Source organism: Erpetoichthys calabaricus, chromosome 1 (assembly GCF_900747795.2).
Source record: "Erpetoichthys calabaricus chromosome 1, fErpCal1.3, whole genome shotgun sequence".
Classification (NCBI taxonomy): Eukaryota; Metazoa; Chordata; class Cladistia; order Polypteriformes; family Polypteridae; genus Erpetoichthys; species Erpetoichthys calabaricus.
The window spans coordinates 254,203,960-254,227,574 of record NC_041394.2 but is presented as its reverse complement, the minus strand read 5'-3'; the positions used below and the strand labels follow the sequence as shown (position 1 = coordinate 254,227,574).

At 39.1% G+C, this 23,615-nt stretch overlaps 1 protein-coding gene across 1 annotated transcript in view; it reads left to right on the top strand.

The window, feature by feature from the left end:
* The first annotated feature begins 480 nt into the window (after nucleotides 1–480).
* Nucleotides 481–23,615, top strand: part of tasor2 (transcription activation suppressor family member 2) — a 149,118-nt gene continuing 125,983 nt past the window's right edge. The window contains exons 1-3 of the mRNA XM_051930910.1: nucleotides 481–997; nucleotides 20,704–20,852; nucleotides 20,938–21,033. Coding sequence (XP_051786870.1) covers nucleotides 961–997; nucleotides 20,704–20,852; nucleotides 20,938–21,033 — 282 coding nt within the window. The 5' untranslated portion in view covers nucleotides 481–960. The remainder of the gene's footprint in view (nucleotides 998–20,703; nucleotides 20,853–20,937; nucleotides 21,034–23,615) is intronic.

Below are 23,615 nucleotides of genomic sequence, written 5' to 3'. Positions count from 1 at the left end.
CAGAGAAGAAGGCATTTATTTATATTTTAACTGTACCTTTAAAGCTTTCATGAAATGCAGATATTTGTTTTTGGTCAAAATTACCCTGAACTGGATTAGTCAAGTCCAAGCAACATTCACAAAAAATATAACAGTTTTATCATTGAATTGAATTGATAAAGTTGAACAATGTGCATTATAATTACTAGCACTATCAGGTTGCACAAAAAATAAAACCAGACACGAGATATAAAAACTGGAGCTTTACATATGCAGTAAAGTAAAAGCAAAGAATTTTTTTAGTAAAAACTAAGACTATTTTTGAAATCATATTCATTCAGCACTAACTGTGACAAAGTAGGACGCAAGAAGAAAGATGAAGGTAAAATGCGAGCATGTTTGTTTCCACTAACTGGCAACTCAGAAAACTGTAACCTTTTTTCACTTCCTGTTCGCGTCACCAGGAAGTCTTCACTGACTTCCCTCCTCCCACATTGCTCATAAAGTAAGGCTAGTGCTTTCGAAATGGCGAACTTGGACTTTCTGTTTCTCTTCGCGGGGAGCACTTCCTGTGGGTAACCAAAGACACTCACTCGACAATCCTACGCATGCGCTAGTGTGTTCTTCATTGGCAAGTAAAGCAGCGGTGTTCATGCCGTCGAATTGCTGCCGTGTTTTTCTTCGATAAAACCTCGGACTTAGCCGCCGTGTCGTACCTCTCCAATTGTTGTATCGTTGTTTTATTTGGCTACAATTTATAGCGCAAGATTCGTCAGAAATAGTACGTGAAAAAAGTGCAATGAGTGCTTCACGAGTTGTAGGATGCCACTGGAAAAGCTATCCGGGAGGACCCGTCGCTACACTCAGCTCTGTGGGAAAAGAAACGAGAAAGGAATAAAAGATTGAATTTAGAAAGGAGAAAAGGCGAGAAAAGAAGAACGTCAATTGCCTATAGTTTCTCTGGAGGAGATTCGACATACAATGGAAAACGAGAAAAGTGACTCCACTTCTTCCACAGGTGAGACGAAGAACGCCGAGGGGAATTGAGGGGTTAATGGTGATAGAGTAGTGGTACGCAAGCGCAGTCTGACTGGATTTCGCATTTATGCGTACCGCACGAACTCTACACCCACTACCATATTTTCACAATTTTCGTCTGTATTTCGCGTTGTAGTAAATACAGATATGTCTTGTGTAAAATACATGTGCCTCCCTCCACTATTTACGGGGGCGCATTCGCTTTCGAAGGCGGAAAAACCTGTTCCGGACATTGTACAAACTAGGATTTGTGCAAAGAGCGCAGTGTACATTACATATTGTGGACATTTTTTTAGGAGGTGCCCGAATAGATTTCGTACCGCTTTTATGTGAAACTGTTGAGCTTGGCAGAACATTTGAATAAGCTACAATGGGCTCAAGGTAAAGTGTCACTTACGGGTTTTCCATATCACATTGGACAGCTCACCAAACGGGGGGAAAAATAGTCAGGCTTCGCAAGAAACAACCACAACCACCGTGGGGTTGATTTGTAAGATTGAGTTTTGTCATTTCCAAACTGTCACAGGTCCTCACATTTGATCAATTACTTGCTCCTTTTGGTCTGTCTTGTTTGGTTTTGCTCTACTCACTACAATAACACAATGGCTGTGGTTGAACTGCAGCTCAATTCCATTTTATTTATTTTTTTACTTATATGTAATATAGCTGCACACTTTTTAGGGATTTGTGTGAACAACAAAAATACATGAACTCTGAACTTTTCAGATTGGGTTTTGTCACTTTTCGAATGTGGTACTGAATCCGATACAGACATAGATATGAATTGAATGTGAATGACTTAACCAAAATTATCAACATCTGTACTCTTATTTCAATGTTTATGCGACCCTAGTCATATCTCTGAGATGGAAATCAAGATGCATGTCAGTACCGAACAGCTGCCAATGTAAAGAAAGTGAGGTGGCGGACATAATAGAAATTTGGAGTGACAATTTATACATGCCTCAACCATGTATTTTTCCGAGGGCGTTGCAGATAAGTATTGTAACAGAAAATCTAAAGTCTCTCTTGCCATTCGTGAATTCTGAAATCACTGTTTTGAATCCAAGCCATCCACATCTGGCATATGCCTTCAAACCAACACCTATGAGATTTCTTGTGGTGTTTTTCCTCCTTGTGTTTTTGAGCTGACAAATTTGCAGACATCCAGTGCTTAAGCCAGGGTTAAGTAACACAGTAGCTGAACTACTTTTGGTGTTCATGGTGCTTAGTTTGAATCTGTATGTTGAATTTGTGTTTATTAATTTTGCACATGCACCTTCAGTGTGGTTATCTGTGTACACTCTTAATTGGATCTGGATTACTTGCAAAAAAATTGAACACTTAAACAGACAGATTTTATGAGCCAGAGATTGGAGTCAAGCTAAGTTCACAGAGCACATAAGTTAGCAGTGCTAAGTGCATAAGCCATTCTGTATTACCAATGTTGCCATCCTCATTACTTTTAATTTAAGTTTATTCGCAGGTTGATCCTCCATTAATTTTTTTAAATTTTTTGACGGCTGTTGTATGTAAAGTGCTTTATAAATAAAGTTGACTTGACTTGTCTATTGTTAAATCGGCCTGAGCTGGAGGCCATTCCAGCAGCACTGGGAATATGATAGGAACTAAGAGTGGGCAATACAACAAAAAATTTATATCATGCTATACTGTAACCATAATAATTTTTAACTATATATCATAGTATAATCAATCTGCATATAATTTTCTGGGTGTATCCAGTTTAGGTGCTTCTGTGCCTTCAGTTTTATAGGCCAGCAGTGGGTAATTTTGCTGTAAATTGTTTTTCATTAGGACCATTTTAATCAGCTAAAATCATACATTTATTATTACTTCTCTTCTCAAAGTGCTTCACAGCTTCTTGAAACAAACAACAGGGAAAAAGTAGAAAAACCTCAAGTACACAACATTGGATACAAAATAATATCTGCATAAAACGCTAAATACAGGAAACACAAATCTTTGTATTAGAATAACCAATAAACTACAATAAAATACAAATACTGCAAGAAAACCAATATAATTTGTGATACAAATGAAAATCATCCTGAACACCTCGACAGAGAGGTAAACTGAAAGAAGGATAAGATTGCCAAAGTAAATTAAATGCTTTCCTGAGCAAATTAGTAAGAATAACAATTGTGAGTCCTTTGATCTAATTAATTTTATATTCAAAATACCTTTATTGTGAAAAATAAAAAAAAATCAAAGAAATAAACATATACTGTATTACAAATATCATTAAAAGATCCAGCCTCTTAGAAAATGTTTTCTGTATAAACTAAACAGCAAAAAAATTAAACAAGTTTAACAATAAAAAATAGAATATTGAAACAGCTATTCATCCCAATACTTTTGGTTCCCTATTAAACAAAAAGAAGCTGACCTAACTAGACTTTTTAATATTGCCTTTCAAAAAATCTTTATGAATTAGAAGAAAAATTATGTAGAGACAAACCAAATTCAGTTTAGATTAACATTGCATATTTCCTCATCAGCCTCTTCAAAGTCCAAAGACATGATCATATATAATATTAACTTCGGAAAGCTAAAAGCAGTGGGGTGACTGGCACAAGGGACAGGGGTCCTCTTTAAAGTACAACCATGTGATTGTAAACAGTATTAAATGCGTGTGTTTAGTTCAGAATTGTGGTTGTCAGAAGTGATGGCTTTGTCGGAAGGCTATGGAACGCCCACTCTCCACCAGGTGCCTCTTTTTTTTGGCAACAAAAGTTAACAAAAGGCATTTTCAAAAGATTTTGCATAACCATTTTGGACTCTGATGAAACTTGGCATATGAATAACACCTACCTTCCAGAACTCAAGTATTTTTTGTCTACTGTTTAAACATTTTCACTTGAAAAATAGGCACGTTTCTTTATGATGGACAATGAAAAAATTATTTCGAGCAGTTTTTCTCAACTGCTGGGCCACCAAGTCTTTGCTCCTTGATGTAGCTGACGTATACCTATGCGTTCAAAACTCCAAGGGGGATATCAATTGTGTACCACACTGTGCAGCCAACTAACACAGAGAGTATCATATTTTCTAAATGTACACTGTGATTACAGTGGAAAATGTTGCTCATGGTCATTACTGACCAAAAACAGATAAAAATGTGTCCAGAGGCAAAAAAGGTGGGAACCACTTATTTAGAGTGTTGGTTTAGCTTGTTTTTTGAAGATCAAAGTTCATTTTGAGAACTGCATTTTTTATGTAAAAAAGAACAAAGGGATTGTAGTAACAAATCAATTTTTAAATCTGAAATACATATATATGGATACTACTTATATATAAAAACAGACTTGTTACTTTGTCTGCTTCATGAGATAACACCCCGAAAGTGTTCACTCAACATATAATGCTCATTTGGGATTTTCATGAAAGGGGCCTGTAACATTTTAAGTTACAGTAGACAGAAAATTGTAAAGAATATTTCAGGGTTTAGTGAGGCAGCAGAACATTTAACTTGCTTCAGAACAGGGTGTAAAGACTTTGAAACCGTATGTACTTATAGAAAAAATCCTTGTTAAACTTTCATACTTTTATGGGAATTCCTACTGTGATCCATCCCCTTTCTGATCACAAAAATCTTTTGTATAATAAGTGTAGTGTAAATGAAGAGGGGAACAAGGGCTTAGAGGATTTCAGCACCTTTTGCAGTGACCCTTTTTAACAGATAACAAAAAAAGGTAAGGGAATGTTTTTAAAAAAAAATAAATAAATAAAAAAAAAGGCTTCTGCTGTGGTTTTTTCAGGTCTCAGTCGGTTGGCCGGAATTTTATAGGACTTCTCTCATAGCCACTAAAACGGGGCAGAAGTGATGGCATGCATTTTCTTCACTTTGCCCCTCTGAACTGTGAATGGAAAGAAGAATAATGGAAGAGGAAGTTAGTAACAGTACCCCATCTTGTCCCACGAAGTAGGAAGGTGACCCTGAACACGCATGCATAACATTAGATTTGTATGGAATACTGTCTTGAATCTGCAATCACACTCAAGGTATTACAAAGTATTATTACAACATCTTTGCAAGTAAAGAAAAAGAAAACCCGTGAATCAGATAATGCAGTTAAACAAGAAAAGAACAGTTTGTTAGGGTGAGAGGTTCAAAATGGGGGAAGAAGTATGACTGGTGCAGAACAAAACTGATACTAAAGAAATAGCATATTGAACTTGGTACAGTCTTCCTCACTCTTATGGCTATGTGGAATGGCTTTACTGAGCTGCACTGCCTGTTGCTAGCTACCGTTAAAAGGACATCTATACTAATAAAAGGCAAAGCCCTCACTGACTCACTCACTCACTCATCACTAATTGTCCAACTTCCCGTGTAGGTGGAAGGCTGAAATTTGGCAGGCTCATTCCTTACAGCTTACTTACAAAAGTTAGGCAGGTTTCATTTCGAAATTCTATGCGTAACTGTCATAACTGGAACCTCTTTTTTGTCCATATACTGTAATAGACTGCAGCTCGATGGCTGTGGGAGGCGGAGTTGCGTATCGCGTCATCACGCCTCCCACGTAATCACGTGAACTGACTGTGAATGCAGTACGTAGAAAACAAGGAAGAGCCCCAAAGAGCGCTGAAGAAAACATTCATTACACAATTGAGAAGGCAGTGAAACAATAAGAAGCGAGCGAGTGACGCATACAAGCATATTCATAAGTGCAGCTAGTGCGTAAACAAAGCACGGTGTAAACCGTAAGTTTATATTAAGTTTATAGAAACGCTGCCGTTTGCAATACCATATTCGCGACATACAAGTTTAATGAGAAGACACAAGGTATAAACGAGACTTTGGATCACTTTGTAACGGAGTTAAAATTGCTTTAGCGAGAAACTTTTAAGTGCCGGGTCTTAGCTAACACTAAATAAAGCCGTGGACATCGCAACATCACACAAGAGAGCGGCTCACGTGAACTGACTAAACGCAGCACGAGTGATCACTTTGATGAATCAAACCTGTTCAAAAAACACATTACACAATTGATAATGTAGGAAAAGAATATGAAGCGACTGACGCATACAGACATTTTCATGAGTGCAGGTACTTCGGAAACAAAGCACCGTGTACACCTAAAGTTTAAATTAAGTTCATAGACCTACAAAAGGTTGCCTTTGATTTGAGGCAAGATTGCTTTTCTCCTGTACAACTATACGTTGCATTCTCAACAGTAAGCTTGCACGGCTTGGTCATATTACAACCGGAGTGCTGAACTGACAACGTGGTATAAAAAGAGAACTATAACAATCATAATAAACGAACAATAAAACGGCGGAGAACCCGTGGATTAAATAAAAAGGCTGCTTCCTTGGCGAAGCAAGGAAAAAGGATGACCTTATAGGGCGTTCGTTTATAAAACAGCAGAGAATCTGTGTAAAGGCTGCTTCACAAAAAAACAGCAGAGCGCCTTATATGAGCAGGCAGTCAGCTAAAGAAGGGAATCAATAAATAACTATAATCGTAATAAATGAACAAAAAATAGCGGAGAATCCGCGGATTACATAAAGGAAATGGGTACCTGAACAGAAAAGTGACTCTCAAATAGCTACACAATAACTATAACAATCGTAATAAATGAACAATAAAACAATACAGAACCGCTAAGCAAGGAGAAAGGACGGCCTTATATGGCGTTCGTTTATAAAACAGCGGAGAGGCTGTGTAAAGGCAGCTTCACAAAAAAACAGATCATTAACAAATTGTTATTGGTATATTTTCCCTCAATTTAAAAAGGTTTTCTTTTCTTCTTAATAAAAATTTAAAAGCAGTACTTCGCCGCTGTGAAGCGCGCGGATTTGGCTATATATATACAGTAATCCCTCGCTATATCGCGCCTTCGCCTTTCGCGGCTTCACTCTATCGCGGATTTTATATGTAAGCATATTTAAATATATATCGCTGATTTTTTGCTGGTTCGCGGATTTCTGCGGACAATGGGTCTTTTAATTTCTGGTACATGCTTCCTCAGTTGGTTTGCCCAGTTGATTTCATACAAGGGACGCTATTGGCAGATGGCTGAGAAGCTACCCAACTTACTTTTCTCTCTCTCTTGCGCTGACTTTCTCTGATCCTGACGTAGGGGGATTGAGCAGGGGGGCTGTTCGCACACCTAGACGATAGAGACGCTAGTCTAAAAATGCTGAAAGATTATCTTCACGTTGCTACCTTCTGTGCAGCTGGTTCGTGAAGCAACATGCTGCACGGTGCTTCGCATACTTAAAAGCTCGAAGGGCACGTATTGATTTTTGCTTGTTTGTTTTTCTCTGTCTCTCTCTCTCTTTCTCTGCTCCTGACGGAGGGGGTGTGAGCTGCCGCCTTCAACAGCTTTGTGCCCGGTGCTTTGCATACTTAAAAGCCAAACAGCCCTATTGATTTGTTTGCTTTCCTCTCTCTTTCTGACAGTCTCTGCTCCTGACGCGCACTCCTTTGAAGAGGAAGATATGTTTGCATTCTTTTAATTGTGAGACTGAACTGTCATCTCTGTCTTGTCATGGAGCACAGTTTAAACTTTTGAAAAAGAGACAAATGTTTGTTTGCAGTGTTTGAATAACGTTCCTGTCTCTCTACAACCTCCTGTGTTTCTGTGCAAATCTGTGACCCAAGCATGACAATATAAAAATAACCATATAAACATATGGTTTCTACTTCGCGGATTTTCACCTTTTGCGGGTGGCTCTGGAACGCAACCCCCGCGATGGAGGAGGGATTACTGTGTATGTGTGTATATATATAATATATATATATATATCTGTGTGCCTTTGATGTGTCATTGAGTAGAGCAAAAGAAGTATGAAAGGAGATAAAGTATTGCTTATTTAACAAAGATATTCTAAAATGGTCGGCACACATTTGTTGGTTCCCCTAGAAAAGATAGTAAATAATTGAATTAGGTTGATTTTTCAAACTAGCAGTCTTCTTTAATTAGTATCACACACATCTCCAGTTGTGCAGTCATTCATCCTGTTTAAATGGAGAAAAGTAGTTACTTTGCTGTTTGGTATCATCATGTGTCCCTCACTGAACATGGACCAGAGAAAGCAAAGGAGAGAGTTACTGAGGAGATCAGAAAAAATTTTTTACACAAGTATGTTAAAGGCAAAGGCTATAAGACCATCTCCAAGTAGCTTGATGTTCCTGTGACAACAGTTGCAAATATTATTGAGAAGTTTATGGTCCATGGGATTGTAGCCAATCTCCCTGGATGCTGCTGCTGCAAGAGGAAAACTGACCCCAGAATGGGCAGTAGTAAAAGTGAGAATAGAAGTGGTCCTTGGCATTTTGTCTACCAAAGAGAAACAAGCTGAACTCCATGGTCAAGGTCCATTAGTGCACCATTCGTTGCTTTTTGAATGACAGTGGGCTCAATGGTTTGTTTGTTTACATCAGTTCTACATCCAGATGCAAAAAAAGATGAAGCTTTCAAAGAAAACACCATACCTACTGTGAAACATGGAGGTGGCCTGGTTATGTTTTGCAGCTGCTTTGCTGCGACTGTAAACACTTTTTAATCTATCAAGACATTCTGGAGTGAAGCGTAATATCCAGTGTCAGAAAGTTCTGTCTTGGTCACTGGTCATGGATCCTCCAACAGGGTAGTGACCCAAAACGCGTATCTCATAGCACCCAAGAATGGTTAAGAACAAAACATTGGACTATTCTGAAGTGGCTTTTTTTTTTTAACCTTGATTTGAATCCCATCGAACATCTATGGAAAGAACTGATATTTATGGTCTGGAGAAGCCTCCCTGACACAGCTGGAGCTGGGCCAAACTACTGGTTGACAGGTTCAGAAGTCTCATTGAGAGCTGCAGGAATTGCTTGTTTGCAGTGATTGCCTCTAAACGTCGAGCAATATTAGGTAAGGGTTCCATCATTTTTGTCCATTCTATTTTCATTTGTGTTGTTATTTGAAATGTTCTGTTGACTCAAAACTAAAGCAAAGTCTGATTTTTTTTTTTTTTTTTTTTTGATAAATACAGAATGCATAATGATGGGGGCCAGTTACTTTTGTCAGTTTCAAGTTACTTCAGAGATGATTTTGCGTTTTTTTTTTTGTTTGTTTCGTGGGTAGGTACCAAGAAATTTGACGACGTTATAAAGTTACTTATTATAAAATGTAATACATTACAAACGGCACATTACTTTTGTGTTTCTTTTTCTTCTTTTGTATCAAAAATGGGATATTTCACTGACCAACATTTGTTATTGAAACCTTAGGAACCTTCATGAAACTAAGCAGAAACTAGGGCTGTTTGAAATGGACTTAAATTTATAGTGTGATTATTTTAAAACAAAATGCCATAATTCAATATTTCTCAATTCATTTTCAAAACATATTAAGGAGTGAAGATAAGCATCATATAGACATGTATATACATGTTTGTTATACAGAGTCCAAAATCTGGTGTATTGTCTCTCATTAGCTAATATCTCATATTATTATCGTAACTTTTTTCTTTACATGAAACAATACAACGAATAGCTGTTCCTCAAAGAAACCACTCAACATTTTTGTTTTATGTCTCTCCTACTTATTTTATGCTTCTTTTGTACATATTGCCTGCCTTGCTGGGAGCAGTCTCTGCCAGTCAATAAACATGGCTCTCTCTGTCATACTGTTCTCCTATAAGGAAAGACAAAGCTCTTGATTCATTTTCCTGCTTCCAGCACATCCCCTTCAAAAATTGACTGTTCACTTGCTGCGCAATATATCCCATCTCTGGGCAGGTGCCATTGCAATGAGGTGATCAATGTTATTCACTTCGCTGTCAATCGTTTTAATGTTGTAGCTGATTGGTGTATTATAAATGTATTTTTTTATGATTTACATCATTTGAAATGATTCTGAAATATGTATTGGCATTAAAAGGTGCTTCTTCTTGTCTGTGAATGTATGTGTGATTCATGGGGTTGTTTATTTTATAATGTTCACCAGCATGAGTACTGCCTTTACTGGGTAACTCTTATTTTGCAACCAGTGTTTTTAACATTTCTCTATGGTGTACATAGGTACTTTACACAGCCAGCACCTGTAAAGGACACTTGACGTTCTTGGTACTATGGTGATATTTCATTGGATGCTGAGCTGTTTCAGCAAAGGCAAACTATGGCTTTAGATTCACTTTTTCTGAATTAACAGTGCAGTAACATCTTCCTAATAATATATGGAATTATAAAATCAAACCGTTTTTAATTTATATTTAATTTTTACATTACTAATTTTTGCTCACAAAGTAATATGGTTTTATAATTGACCTTAAATAATCTTAACAGATTCAATGATTACCAGGGCAACATATGTATAAATGTTATTTAAAAGCAAATGCACTAAACGTTGAATGTCCAATGTAGTAATTAGAAATCTCAATTCACCTGCTAAACCAATGAAAATAAAATGTCCGGTAATGCAGTTTACCTTGCACAACAAACATTGAATAATTCACACACAAGAAAACTATGAAGACTGCCATTTTTATTCCTGTGAAATGGACTGATGAGGGTGTACACTGTGCAGACAGCTCAGTTCTAGTGTGATGTGAATTACTGGTTAGTGTAGTTATCTGACCAGAAGTCTTTTTAAATTGCGAGTTAAGTATGCAAAAGGGTGTTTTGCAATATGGTAAGTCACCGAAGCCTTAATTCTTTCTCATTGCTGCTTGTTCGCTCATACAGTATGCAATGGAACAGCAAGCTTAGCAGGAACCCGTTTTTCTGGGGAGGCATGAAGATACTTTGCAGGCTTTGTACACACCTGGATTGCCTTTTGTTTTGTCTTTAGATGTTATACTGCTTGAACTGTGATTTTTGTGTAAAATCAAGCCATTTGCAAACAGCAGAATTAATCCTAGCCCAGGGGTGGCGAACTCCAGGCCTGAAGTGCCGCAGTGGCTACAGGTTTTCATTCTAACCCTTTTCCTAATCGGTGACCAGTTTTCACTACTAATTAATTTTTTCCCCCCATCACTTTAACTCTTTTAGGGCTAATTTTTTTTTTGTTTCTTTTCTCCCAGGGCTGAATATTTTTCCAAAAACTAACATTTTTTAAAAAAGAACACAAAGCCATTGTTTAACATATCAAATCAACAAAAAATATTTACTTTTGACAAATGTTACTGTCTTGCATGTTGTATGAGCCTGAATTCTCTATGATTTCACATACATATCACATACATTTTACACAGCAAAGTCTGATCTCGCTCAAAGCAGCCAATTTCAGTCATTGCCACATTGCACTCCTTACAATATGTGTTGTTTTGATGCCTATTTTTCAATTGTCTGTTGCTGCATTTTCTAACATATTGTTAGTGTGTACTGTAGAGAGACAAGTCACCCATTTGCCATCGTGCCATGCCACTGCCACCAAGTTTTCTGCCTGCATGAAAACCGTATTGTCACCTCTTTTCATCTTCTGAAACTTTATGAACTTTATGTATGGCATTATAGCCTGGCTCACCCCATGGGATTTGCTTCTGTTTATTACAGAAGTGAATAAAACTTTGCAGCAGCACGTACCTAAGCCACCAGGGGACAAAACACGTTTGGACCAATGCTCCCTGAAGTTATATCACCAGTTCTGTCCCATCTCTATTTGTAATGCCACAGCGCGCTTCATCTCGTCTTTCGTTGTGGGTTTCCACTTTGAAAAACGAGAATGCGATGCAAACGCAGCCCGCGATTCAAAAAAAATCTTTGCCTACCCGTTTGTCTCGTCTGACAGTAGCTGAAAAGCAGCATCAGGAGAGAGCAGCCTGAAGTACAGCAGCTGGTGATCTGTCGTGTCCAAAAGCAAGCCATGCCGTCTTGTAAACTCCGGTAGCCAGATCAGCTCTCAACGGATCAATGTATGTGTATTTATCCCATGCGAACCTTGCCGTAGATGCATCGGCTGCGCGAAGGCACTCAACTGGCAGCAGATCCGCTCGCGCGGCATCGGCTGGTGTCTGATCAGCTGATGCCTGCTTCTAACTCTCTTGCTCGATCTCCTGATCACTGCCAATAAAGTCCGATTCTGAAAAATCAAGAGTCCGACTCCGCGGTAATGTGCAAAACAACGTCTGCCAAGTGTTTTCTTTTCTGCACTTGCTTCGCTGCCTTTTCACATGTCGGTGCCATCTTGCCTTTGTTTACATTTCGCAACTCACGCACACGCAATGTTTATTTGCCGAGTCAACGAGTCTAGCATTCCTCCAAGCACAGAGGGAATGCCTGTGACGTGACAGTGAGATTTGTCGCCATTAACAGCTGATTGTCGCCCTTTATCCCTGGATGTTGACTTTTGTCGACATTCGCCTTCAACCCGTCCTGTCGACAAAAGTCGACATCCGCCCTAAAAGAGTTAATAGCCCTGTTAGAAGAGTTCAGCCCTCTGAATTGATTCCTTTCTTCATTAAATGACAGCCAAGCAGAAATGAGATGTGAAACGAGCTAACAGATGACCAGCTAAACTGGGGCTTCAAACTCCAACCAATTTCACTCCAATCACTTTCTTAATGAGAAGCCAATTCTTGCTGTTAATTAAACCCGTTATTTAATTCCATGGTTTGTTGCTGCTCTCATTCTGCCACAGCACACATTTCGAAAGTTGTTGTTTTTCTATTCTTTCTAAGAGCACCGTCAAAATGTTTTGGTGACCTGAGAGATCAACCTTACCAAGACCATCACCTCTCTTTAATTTCAGATATTGTGTAATGGGCACAGGGGAGCTGGTCATATGGTTTCTTATTTTGTGTCTCATTATTGTTTGGCTGCTAATTAAAGAAAAAGAAACAACTATGGGTCAAGTTAATTAAAAGAAGTAATCAGCAGCAAAAACTGGTCTCTAATTATGAAGATGGTAAGAATGAAAACCTGCAGCCACTGCGGCACTCGAGGCCTGGAGTTCGCCATCCCTGTCCTAGCCGTTCTAAACTGAATATCTTCTGATCCTCACTCCTTTTTTTTTGAGAGGGGTATCACTGCAGCCCTGAGCCTTTACCCACGAGCCGCAAGTAGGTGGAGTTGACTCCTTGGAGAAGTTCTGCCCTTTGGATTGTATGTAAATGTTACCTGGTTTACTTGACAGTCATCATTATTGGAGTTAGGTTAGAGTTACAGAGATTTGTCCCCCGAAGGGGACAAGGTGCAGTCAGATTACCCTCCCACAAACCTAGTCTTCACCACAGTGTAACCACGCATATCATGTAACTCCACCATCTTGTGGCTCCAGGGTAGACATACTTTGTTTTTTTCACACTGATCACCACTAGGGAACCTGGGCAGAGCAAACATGACACACTCAGAAAGAGTGTTGAAGGTTGTGCAGAATTTATTTAACGTTCAGAAAAATTTGTGGAAAATAAAAAAAATTAAATGCCATACATCGCAATACTGGATTTTTTTTTATATATAAAATATCAGATTGAATTAGAAATTCAATATATTGCAAAGCAGGTAAATCCTGATCATTTTATTGTGTTTTATAAGTATGTTTGGTTCTTCAAGGGCTGTGAAGTAAATAACATCCATCCTTTTTCCATTCCCACATGCGAACCCCTCCCTAATTATTCTCAGTAATAACACTAGATGATATGCCACCAGATCACACAATATCCATAGCAAATAACTGGATTAAAACTAGACCGATACTTTAAGGTTTCTGTTATACTGGGATTACACTGTGCAGCTTTTAGAAATTGTGGGCAAGCGAGTACTCACACTGCAATTGACATAAGTGTCACTTTTCGATTCATTAGAATCGCTTTCGATTTCACTGTATATTTCAGTTTCACTGTCTGGAGACAAATTCACTTCGTCATCACTGCTTGTATCACTGTCAAGAGTATGCAACACCTGGGCTGCTGAAAAACATTTCTTACGAGACGCCATTATGAGGCTAGGAGAAGAAATGTCTGCACCATTGCCTAGGTAATACTCAGGCCTGTTGTTTCCCAAGCAACCCGCGGCACTAATACTGTTGGCACTTTTACAGTCCTAGTAATCCTCGAGTCTAAGGCTTATGAGATAGATAGAGAGACATGTCTATACAGTTCAGTGTTCTCCTCAGAAGTTTTTTCCAGCTGGGTGGCATGAAAAAGTAGCCGGGTGGGACGGGATGTGGAAATTTGGTGGTGGGGAAAATTAAATGTGCACTATTTTTATTACAGTACAATACCTCTTAACTGGCCACCTCTGTACTGGACCCATGGCCGGTTGCTGTTTTGGCCGGTTAATCCGATGCATACCTATTTTCATGTAGAAAAATATTTCTGAGGTATGTACTATACCTCTTTGACGTTCCTGAAGAAACCATATCCACAAGGCTTCATCCATGATTTCGCACACAGGTTTTTTTCTCGTACAATGACTCGACAGTGTGGTGTAGTGGGTCCACAGCTCAAGTCAAAAAGGTCACTTTTTAAATAAATAATCACCACACTCGCAGCTTAGCGAGTATGTGTGGCCGATCAGTTCACGGGGAATTCATGATGTGAGTGATCCTAGCTTAAGTGCACAAGTGAGGAGTTGTCCGCATACATAATTGTTGGCGGGAACTGCTAATTGCCACATCTGATCCACGTCTCCATAATAAATAGAAGTGCGAGGGGGCTAGGGTTAGAACAGGAAAGAACAAGAGAGAGAGAGAGAGAGAGAGAATGAATTCGATGGAGCAAAGGCAGGCAGCTGAGAGGTGAACCCCTGCAGATGAGTGTTTGGCCGACACTCGGTGGGGCTGAAGAAAGCGATTGCTCCAGCTGAGTGATCACAGAGCTGAAGTGACCAGTATTGAAGACGACTTGCCATCGAAAGGCAGCGGCAGTCGTGAAGGCTTTGGGCTGGTTTAGCCCCAGCGTGAGCACCCTGGCCGCTGGGTAAAAAACCCAAGTCTTGGTCCGGATGGAGCCTGACGTAGCCAGGGATCGGAGGGCTACCGGACCAATGTGGAAGGTAGCTGCACCTGCAGGTAGGGCGACTCCCCTGTTGCTAAGCCCGATGGGAGAAGCAAGGGAGCTGCCAGGTAGAATGAAGAAGTCACTGTGGAAAATTCATAAAGGAGTATGTAAACGGAAATCACTCTGAAAGTAGGAGCCCTCTCACCTTCCAGGAAAGAAGGAAGTGCATACATATAATATAAAGAAGAACTCGGGATTAAAAAAATATTTTTTGATTTTATTTTAGCAGGCCGGTTAATGCAAGGCCAGTTAAGAGGAATTGTACTGTAGTTAATTATTATTAATTATTTTCCAATGCTCAATATGACTTCCTTTTTTAAGGTTTGACACTTGTGCCAGAATATTTTTATTAAATTTAAGAAGTATCCAATTCAGGATCCTGCAACCCTAACAGAATTTTTAAATAACAATTGTTATGACATAAACCAAGAGGCACAAGTATTGTCGCTGTCGGGAAGAAAAGTGGAAAAAAAGTATGGGAAACCTATTGAAGAAACATTTTAAAATATTCTTCAAAGGTGTTTTCTGTTAAATATTTATTCTTCTTTTCCAAAAAGCCCAGTTGTCTACAGCTTTCCCATAATCAAAGTCCCCAGGATCTGGGCCCTCCAAGGAGATCAGCATGAGATTATTTAGCGTGCTTTGATTCATGGGATTTCTCAAACATGTATTGATCCTATTAAGGGCAGAAAACCGTCTTTCCCCCTTTCACATTCAGCTGTGCTCACTGGGATCACTAGCCCAACATGAGCTGGTTTGACTAAATTTGGAAACGACTCTTAGAGCTCTGATGTCTTTGCCATTTTTAGTAAAATCTGTTTTGGACTGAAGTCTTTGTATGATTGACTTCTGATCATTTTTGACGCAACTGTTCATTCTTGCCTGCTACTTTCATATTTTAAAATTGGAGGGCTACCATTTTTGGAGTAATGATCGAAAAGAATTTCAGCAGACTTGCTTGAATCGTGAGTTTCTGCATTGAAAACTTTTGAAAAGCTGGAAATAATTGGCATGTCAGGGAATCTTGCATCTAGGTGATTGACAGCTGTCTCTAGGTATTTATCATATATTGCAGTTTTGAATGACATTACATCACTCTGTGTATAAACAATGTGGAGATTTGACCATTCTTCTGCCAGACAATGATGAAGACTTTGAAAATATTTCCCAGGAGTATCTTTCAACTCCATGATGGACAATTTTGTGGTGAGCAAAATTGGCTCAGTTTCGGTAAGATTGACATCTTGCCTTTGCCAAGCCTTAGATAAGTTGGATAACAAAGGTAATACGTCTGAAAGCATCATCAGAGAGTAACCAAAATTGAACGTTTTAATACATCTGCTTAGTCCTTCAGCTGTGATGTCATTTTGTTCAGTGGCCTCAGCTATGACACTCCTCATACACTGTTGTAGTGACTGTACTGCAGAGTCATGAGACAGCCATCTAGTGTCGCTGGTCATTTTCAGGTCAATCTGGGGAATGTTCAGAATATTTTGGATTTCTGTTAAACCGGCCATCCTAACTGAAGAATTTTGTAAGAAATAGAACCGCTGCCTTAAGATGTTGTTCAGTTTTGTTAAATAAGGTGGTGCAGCTGCTGCTTGGGCACTTGCAGGGGCCAATCGGTGGTTTACACAGTGGAAGTTGACCAAGAGTCCAGATGTTTTATCTTTAAGGAGTTTTACCACACCTTTCTGTTATCCCAATCATAACAGCCACTGCATCTGACCCTAGTCCAACCAGCAGTTTTCAATCTGTCTCCGCTTTGCCATCAATCATATTGCGGGTTGATATAAAACTAATTCTGACCTCTTTAGTGACCTGGCAAACATATTTAGTGTAAATAATTAATTGTTTTACAACTGAGATGTCTGTGGTTTCATCACACAGAATACTGAAAAAAATTTCAGCATGTGTATTTTTCAGTATGTTAGACTTTATTTCTGATGCTAAGACATTCAGCAGCTCTTGCACTATTCTTTCAGAGGTGTAATGTGCATTTTTACTAACATTGAGATGTTGTAAAAAGGAACAACCCATTTCTTTACAGTGTTCCAACAGCTTTTCAAACAACGTTGTATGTGGCAACTCATTTTTTGCAAACCAATACATGGATCTTAAAGCTCCCACAAAGGCATCTCTCTGTAAGTTATTTAACACAGATACAGATCTTTCAATTTGACTGATTCCAGTTTGCTCTAGTACTCTTTCTTAAAAGGTCAGCAGAAGACTCAATGTGCGTTTTACATTTTTCATGGTCCAGCAAGTTTTCTTTTCGAATTCTTGTGCATGGCACATTTACCCAAGGTAATTCCCTCCTTGGGAGGAGTTTTGTTTGAATATTTCATGTACAATGAGCACCACATGCCATTTTCTTTGACCATTAGCCAATCAAAATCTTTAAGCCATTGTTTGATTATACGGGATAAGTGGTGCTTAGATTTATCAATTGGCAGAGTGTGTGCTGAAGAGATTTCCTATGATGGACCAGCTTCTACAATGTCTTTGTCTGAAATTGCCACATCAGGAGTTTATGCCGCACCTTTATTAGTTTGTGGTGTCTCTTTTCTGAAATAGCTGAGCAGTGTTGTTTTCTGAACACTTTTATTACTTATGTTGGTAAACCGTTTGGGGGGAAAAATTAAAAGTACGTATGAATAAGACTTTTGAGTGGGAAAATGGGAGCCTGTTGGATATTCAATGCACACTTCCATTACGACAGGGCAAGATATGAACAATAAAAGGAATGGCAGATGGGTCACTTTAACAAAACCCTCAGCAATTCAGTGACAAAACTTTTGCTCAGGACACTGTGTGCTGCAAGGGTTTCTGCACACTTTTTGCAATATGTATGCAGGTACAAATATGAGCAAATATAAGAACGGCAGATGGGGTCACTTTAACAAAACCCTCAGTAATGCAGAAAAAAAAATTCCTCCAATTGACGCCCAATTGATGTTCAGGACTAATGCTTTCAGCACTGTTTTTACAGCCCAAGTGACTCTCGGGTCTAACACTAAGGAGGTTAAGTAACATATTTTTACTTCAGTAAAATAAGCATTATATTAGGTTACTTGTTACTTTCAAAATTAAAGTTCTATTTTCCAGAACCAATTTAACTTTATTTCTTCACATTTGGTTTATTTGAGGGTGTCACATTTTTCATGGTATCTTGGTTAAACATTTGAGGATCGGCTTTTCCACAAGTATACAGGTGCTGGTCATAAAATTAGAATATCATGACAAAGTTGATTTATTTCAGTAATTCCATTCAAAAAGTGAAACTTGTATATTAGATTAATTCATTACACACAGACTGATGTATTTCAAATGTTTATTTCTTTTAATGTTGATGATTATAACTGACAACTAATGAAAGTCCCAAATTCAGCATCTCGGAAAATTAGAATATCAATTAAGACCAATGCAAAAAAAGGATTTTTAGAAATGTTGGCCAACTGAAAGGTATGAACATGAAAAGTATGAGCATGTACAGCACTCAATATTTAGTTGGGGCTCCTTTGGCCTGGATTACTGCAGCAATGCGGCGTGGCATGGAGTCGATCAGTCTGTGGCACTGCTCAGGTGTTATGAGAGCCCATGTTGCTCTGATAGTGGCCTTCAGCTCTTCTGAATTGTTGGGTCTGGCGTATTGCATCTTCCTCTTCACAATACCCCATAGATTTTCTATGGGGTTAAGGTCAGGTGAGTTTGCTGGCCAATCAAGAACAGGGATATCGTGGTCCTTAAACCAGGTACTGGTAGCTTTGGCACTGTGTGCAGGTGCCAGGTCCTGTTGGAAAATGAAATCTGCATCTCCATAATGTTCGTCAGCAGCAGGAAGCATGAAGTGCTCTAAAAGTTCCTGGTAGACGGCTGCGTTGACCTTGGACCTCAGAAAACACAATGGACCAACACCAGCAGATGACATGGCACCCCAAACCATCACTGACTGTGGAAACTTTACACTAGACCTCAAGCAACATGGATTCTGTGCCTCTCCTCTCTTCCTCTAGACTCTGGGACCTTGATTTCCAAAGGAAATGCAAAATTTACTTTCATCAGAGGACATAACTTTGGACCACTCAGCAGCAGTCCTAAGGCGAGACGCTTCTGACGCTGTCTCTTGTTCAAGAGTGGCTTGACACAAGGAATGCGACAGGTGAAACCCATGTCTTGCATACGTCTGTGCGTGGTGGTTCTTGAAGCACTGACTCCAGCTGCAGTCCACTCTTTGTGAATCTCCCCCACATTTTTGAATGGGTTTTGTATCACAATCCTCTCCAGGGTGCGGTTATCCCTATTGCTTGTACACTTTTTTCTACCACATCTTGTCCTTCCCTTTGCCTCTCTATTAATGTGCTTGGACACAGAGCTCTGTGAACAGCCAGCCTCTTTAGCAATGACCTTTTGTGTCTTGCCCTCCTTGTGCAAGGTGTCAATGGTCGTCTTTTGGACAACTGTCAAGTCAGCAGTCTTCCCCATGATTGTGTAGCCTACAGAACTAGACTGAGAGACCATTTAAAGGCTTTTGCAGGTGTTTTGAGTTAATTAGCTGATTAGAGTGTGGCACCAGGTGTCTTCAATATTGAACCTTTTCACAATATTCTAATTTTCCGAGATACTGAATTTGGGACTTTCATTAGTTGTCAGTTATAATCATCAACATTAAAAGAAATAAACATTTGAAATACATCAGTCTGTGTGTAATGAATGAATCTAATATACAAATTTCACTTTTTGAATGGAATTACTGAAATAAATCAACTTTGTCATGATATTCTAATTTTATGACCAGCACCTGTATATGGTAAATGAGGTAGGTTGGGTCTAAGGAATGCCACGTCACATAACTTCCGGGAGCTTGGGAAATATGTAAACTTTACCATTTTTGTATTTCCTCAGATGAAATAAAAATAAATAAATAAATAAATTGAAGTACGAGGATTCCAGTCATTTTTGCTCTCTTCCTTCCTGTTGCACTTGCATTTCACATTCAGCCCATTTCTCTTCTACCATGAAATCAGTTCACTTAGGGCAGCAGGACTGTGCTCTCTCACAAACATGTTGTTCTCTACACATTCTTGTATAATGTACTTAAAACACAGAGATGCAGTTGAGGCATAAACAACACTATTGATTGGAAACTGGAAAACATCAGTCTCAAATGCAGTAATAACTCATAGACGCATGAAAGTTGCACAGAGGTTATGTAACATGCAGACCAAGCGCCATGTGCCCTGCACCCTCTTGGTGTTTCATTAATACATTGGGAAATCTCTGTTGTGGTGTAGTTTAAAGGTTTTGCATAGAAACCAAATAATGTATTTAGGTATACTTTTCATCCTGCATCTTATTCATCAAAATGCTTAATACTCTGCTGCTCAGATGTACTCAGTAGTAGGTATTCAACGCTTTTGAACAAATAAAAGAGCATATTCTTACTTATCCTGTGACCACCAAACAAACGTAACTTTTTCATGTTCTTTCTGTTCCTATTTGCATTATCGCACCAATCAGGTTTAACTGCACATCACTGTGGGTTTTTTTAAAAGCCCATAAAACAACACTACAAGAAGAATTTCATCTGGATCAACTGGTTTATTTACCCTCTTCTGTAAAATATAAAAAAAAAAAAAAAATGAAGGATATATATGCTGCCATTAAGCTGTGATGCCATTTCTGTGACAGTTAAGAATGATTATAAATAAGTTTTTTTTCTTTCCTCAGATCTCTATATAAAAGTATCTTTAGAATCAACTGTCTTTACAGAGAAGATCCTTCCCATTCTACACAGAAGTTATATGAACCCTGAGTCTGAAAATGTTTTTACATATGACGAGACATATTTAGTACAAAATCAAAAACTTTTGGAAAAGGTATTTTTTTAAACTGCTTTTTTACAACAACTTTACTTTTCAGAATATTGAAGCATTTAACCTTGTTTTTATTATTCCTATTTAGTATAATTCTAATCGAGCTGAAAAACAGCAGAAGGGATATAGTGATGAAGAACTGAAGGAGTCATTTGGCTTCATTTTGTGCAAAAATGAAACTCAGGTAAATGTGTTATTAAGGTATTATCACAAAGAAACCCACAACTAATCTATAGATGTCAGGTCCATTAATCAGAATTTACTTTATTGTCCAGGTACACTAATGTGTAGTTGAAATTTGTCTTGATAGTATTGGTGCATATACAAGGACTGAAAAAGATAAAATATAAACAATAAATAAAAAAATTATAAAATCTGATGCTGCATACAAGGGCAATACACAAAAATAAAAAGATAGTATGATTAAAATAGAAGGCCTGATAAGCATCTTTAATAGCAACATAGCAGTGATCTAGAATATTTCCATCTCTGGTAGGACACATTATTTGCTGTTGATATTTAGGGAGGGCCTAGTTAAAATTATCATGGTTAACATTGCCCAAAATAATGAATTGTGAATCTGGGTTGTCTTTTTCAATCTCTGTGATTACATCAGTGAGTTGCCACTGCACTTCATGAACCTTAGCGCGGCAAGTGTAAACTACTTCTTCTTTCAGCTGCTCCTGGTAGGGGTTGCCGCAGCAGATCATCTTCTTCCATATCTTTCTGTCCTCTGCATCTAGTTCTGTTACACTCATCATCCCTCACCACATCCATAAACCTTTGCTTAAGCCTTCCTCTTTTCCTCTTCCCTGGCAGCTCTATCCTTAGCATCCTTCTCCCAATATACCCAGCATCTCTCCTCTGCACATATCCAAACCAACGCAATCTCGCCTCTCTGACTTTATCTCCAAACCGTCCAACTTGAGCTGACCCTCTAATGTACTCATTTCTAATCCTATCCATCCTCGTCACACCCAGTACAAATCTTAGCATCTTTAACTCTGCCACCTCCAGCTCTGTCTCCTGCTTTCTGGTCAGTGCCACTGTCTCCAACCCATATAACATAGCTGGTCTCACTACCGTCCTGTAGACCTTCCCTTTCACTCTTGCTGATACCTGTCTGTCACAAATTACTCCTGACACTCTTCTCCACCCATTCCACCCTGCTTGTACTCTCTTTTTCACCTCTCTTCCACAATCCCCATTACCCTGTACTGTTGATCTCAAGTATTTAAACTCGTCCACCTTCTCCAACTCTACTCCCTGCATCCTCACCATTCCACTGACCTCCTCCTCATTTACACATGTATTCTGTCTTGTTCCTATTGACCTTCATTCCTCTCTAGAGCATATCTCCACCTCTCCCGGGTCTCCTCCACCTGCTCCCTACTATCGCTACAGATCACAATGTCGTCGGCAAACATCATAGTCCACATGGACTCCTGTCTAATCTCGTCTGTCAACCTGTCCATCACCATTGCAAATAAGAAAGGGCTCAGAGCCGATCCCTGATGAAATCCCACCTCCAACTTGAATGCATCCGTCACTCCTACTGCAGACCTCACCAATGTCACACTTCCCTCGTACATATCCTGTACAACTCTTACGTACTTCTCTGCCACTCCCGATTTCCTCATACAATACCACAACTCCTCTCGAGGCACCCTGTCATATGCTTTCTCCTGGTCCACAAAGATGCAATGCAGCTCCTTCTGGCCTTCACTAAACTTCTCCATCAACATCCTCAGAGCAAACATTGCATCTGTGGTGCTCTTTCTTGGCATGAAACCATACTGCTGCTCACTAATCATCACCTCACTTCTTAACCTAGCTTCCACTACTCTTTCCTATAACTTCATGCTGTGGCTCATCAATTTTATTCCCCTGTAGTTACTGCAGTCCTGCACATCCCCCTTATTCTTAAATATCGGCACCAGTACGCTTCTTCTCCACTCCTCAGGCATCCTCTCACTTTCCAAGATTCCATTAAATAATCTGGTTAAAAACTCCACTGCCATCTCTCCTAAACACCTCCATGCTTTCATACGTGTGTCTTCTGGACCAACAGCCTTTCCATTTTTTCATCCTCTTCATAGCTGTCCTTACTTCCTCCTTGCTAATCTGTTGCACTTCCTGATTCACAATCTCCACATCATCCAACCTCTTTTCTCTTTCTCATTCTCTTCATTCATCAGCCTTTCAAAGTACTCTTTCTATCTACTCATCACACTCTCCTCGCTTGTGAGTACGTTTCCATCTTTATCCTTTATCACCCTAACCTGCTGCACATCTTTCCCAGCTCTAAACACCAGCAAGAATTATTGAGGAAAACTTGTGTGGTAAATAAAATGGCTTACAGTTTATAATAAGCAATTCTAGGTTGGGAGAGCATGATTTGAAAAGAACTGTTACATTCCTACACCAACCGTGATTAATGTAGAAGCACGCTTCCCAACCTCCGAATGTTTGCAGAGTTCAGTAACGCAGTCTGTTTGTTACCTGGTGAAGTCAGGTAAGTTTAATGCAGACTTGGCAGTAGAGTCAATTCAGCCACGTTTCAGTAAAGTACAGAGCAGGTAAAAAAGATATGTCCATTTTAGTGAGTATTAACATTTGTAGCTTGTAGACTTTGTTTGCCAGCAAGAACACATCAGACATATTCCAGGCAGTGGTTGCTGTAGTACTCGCTTCCTGAATTGAACCAGGAAGCCAGCTCGTCTGCCTCTTGTTCTTCGCTGTTGGGCTACCAGTTTAGTTGCATGA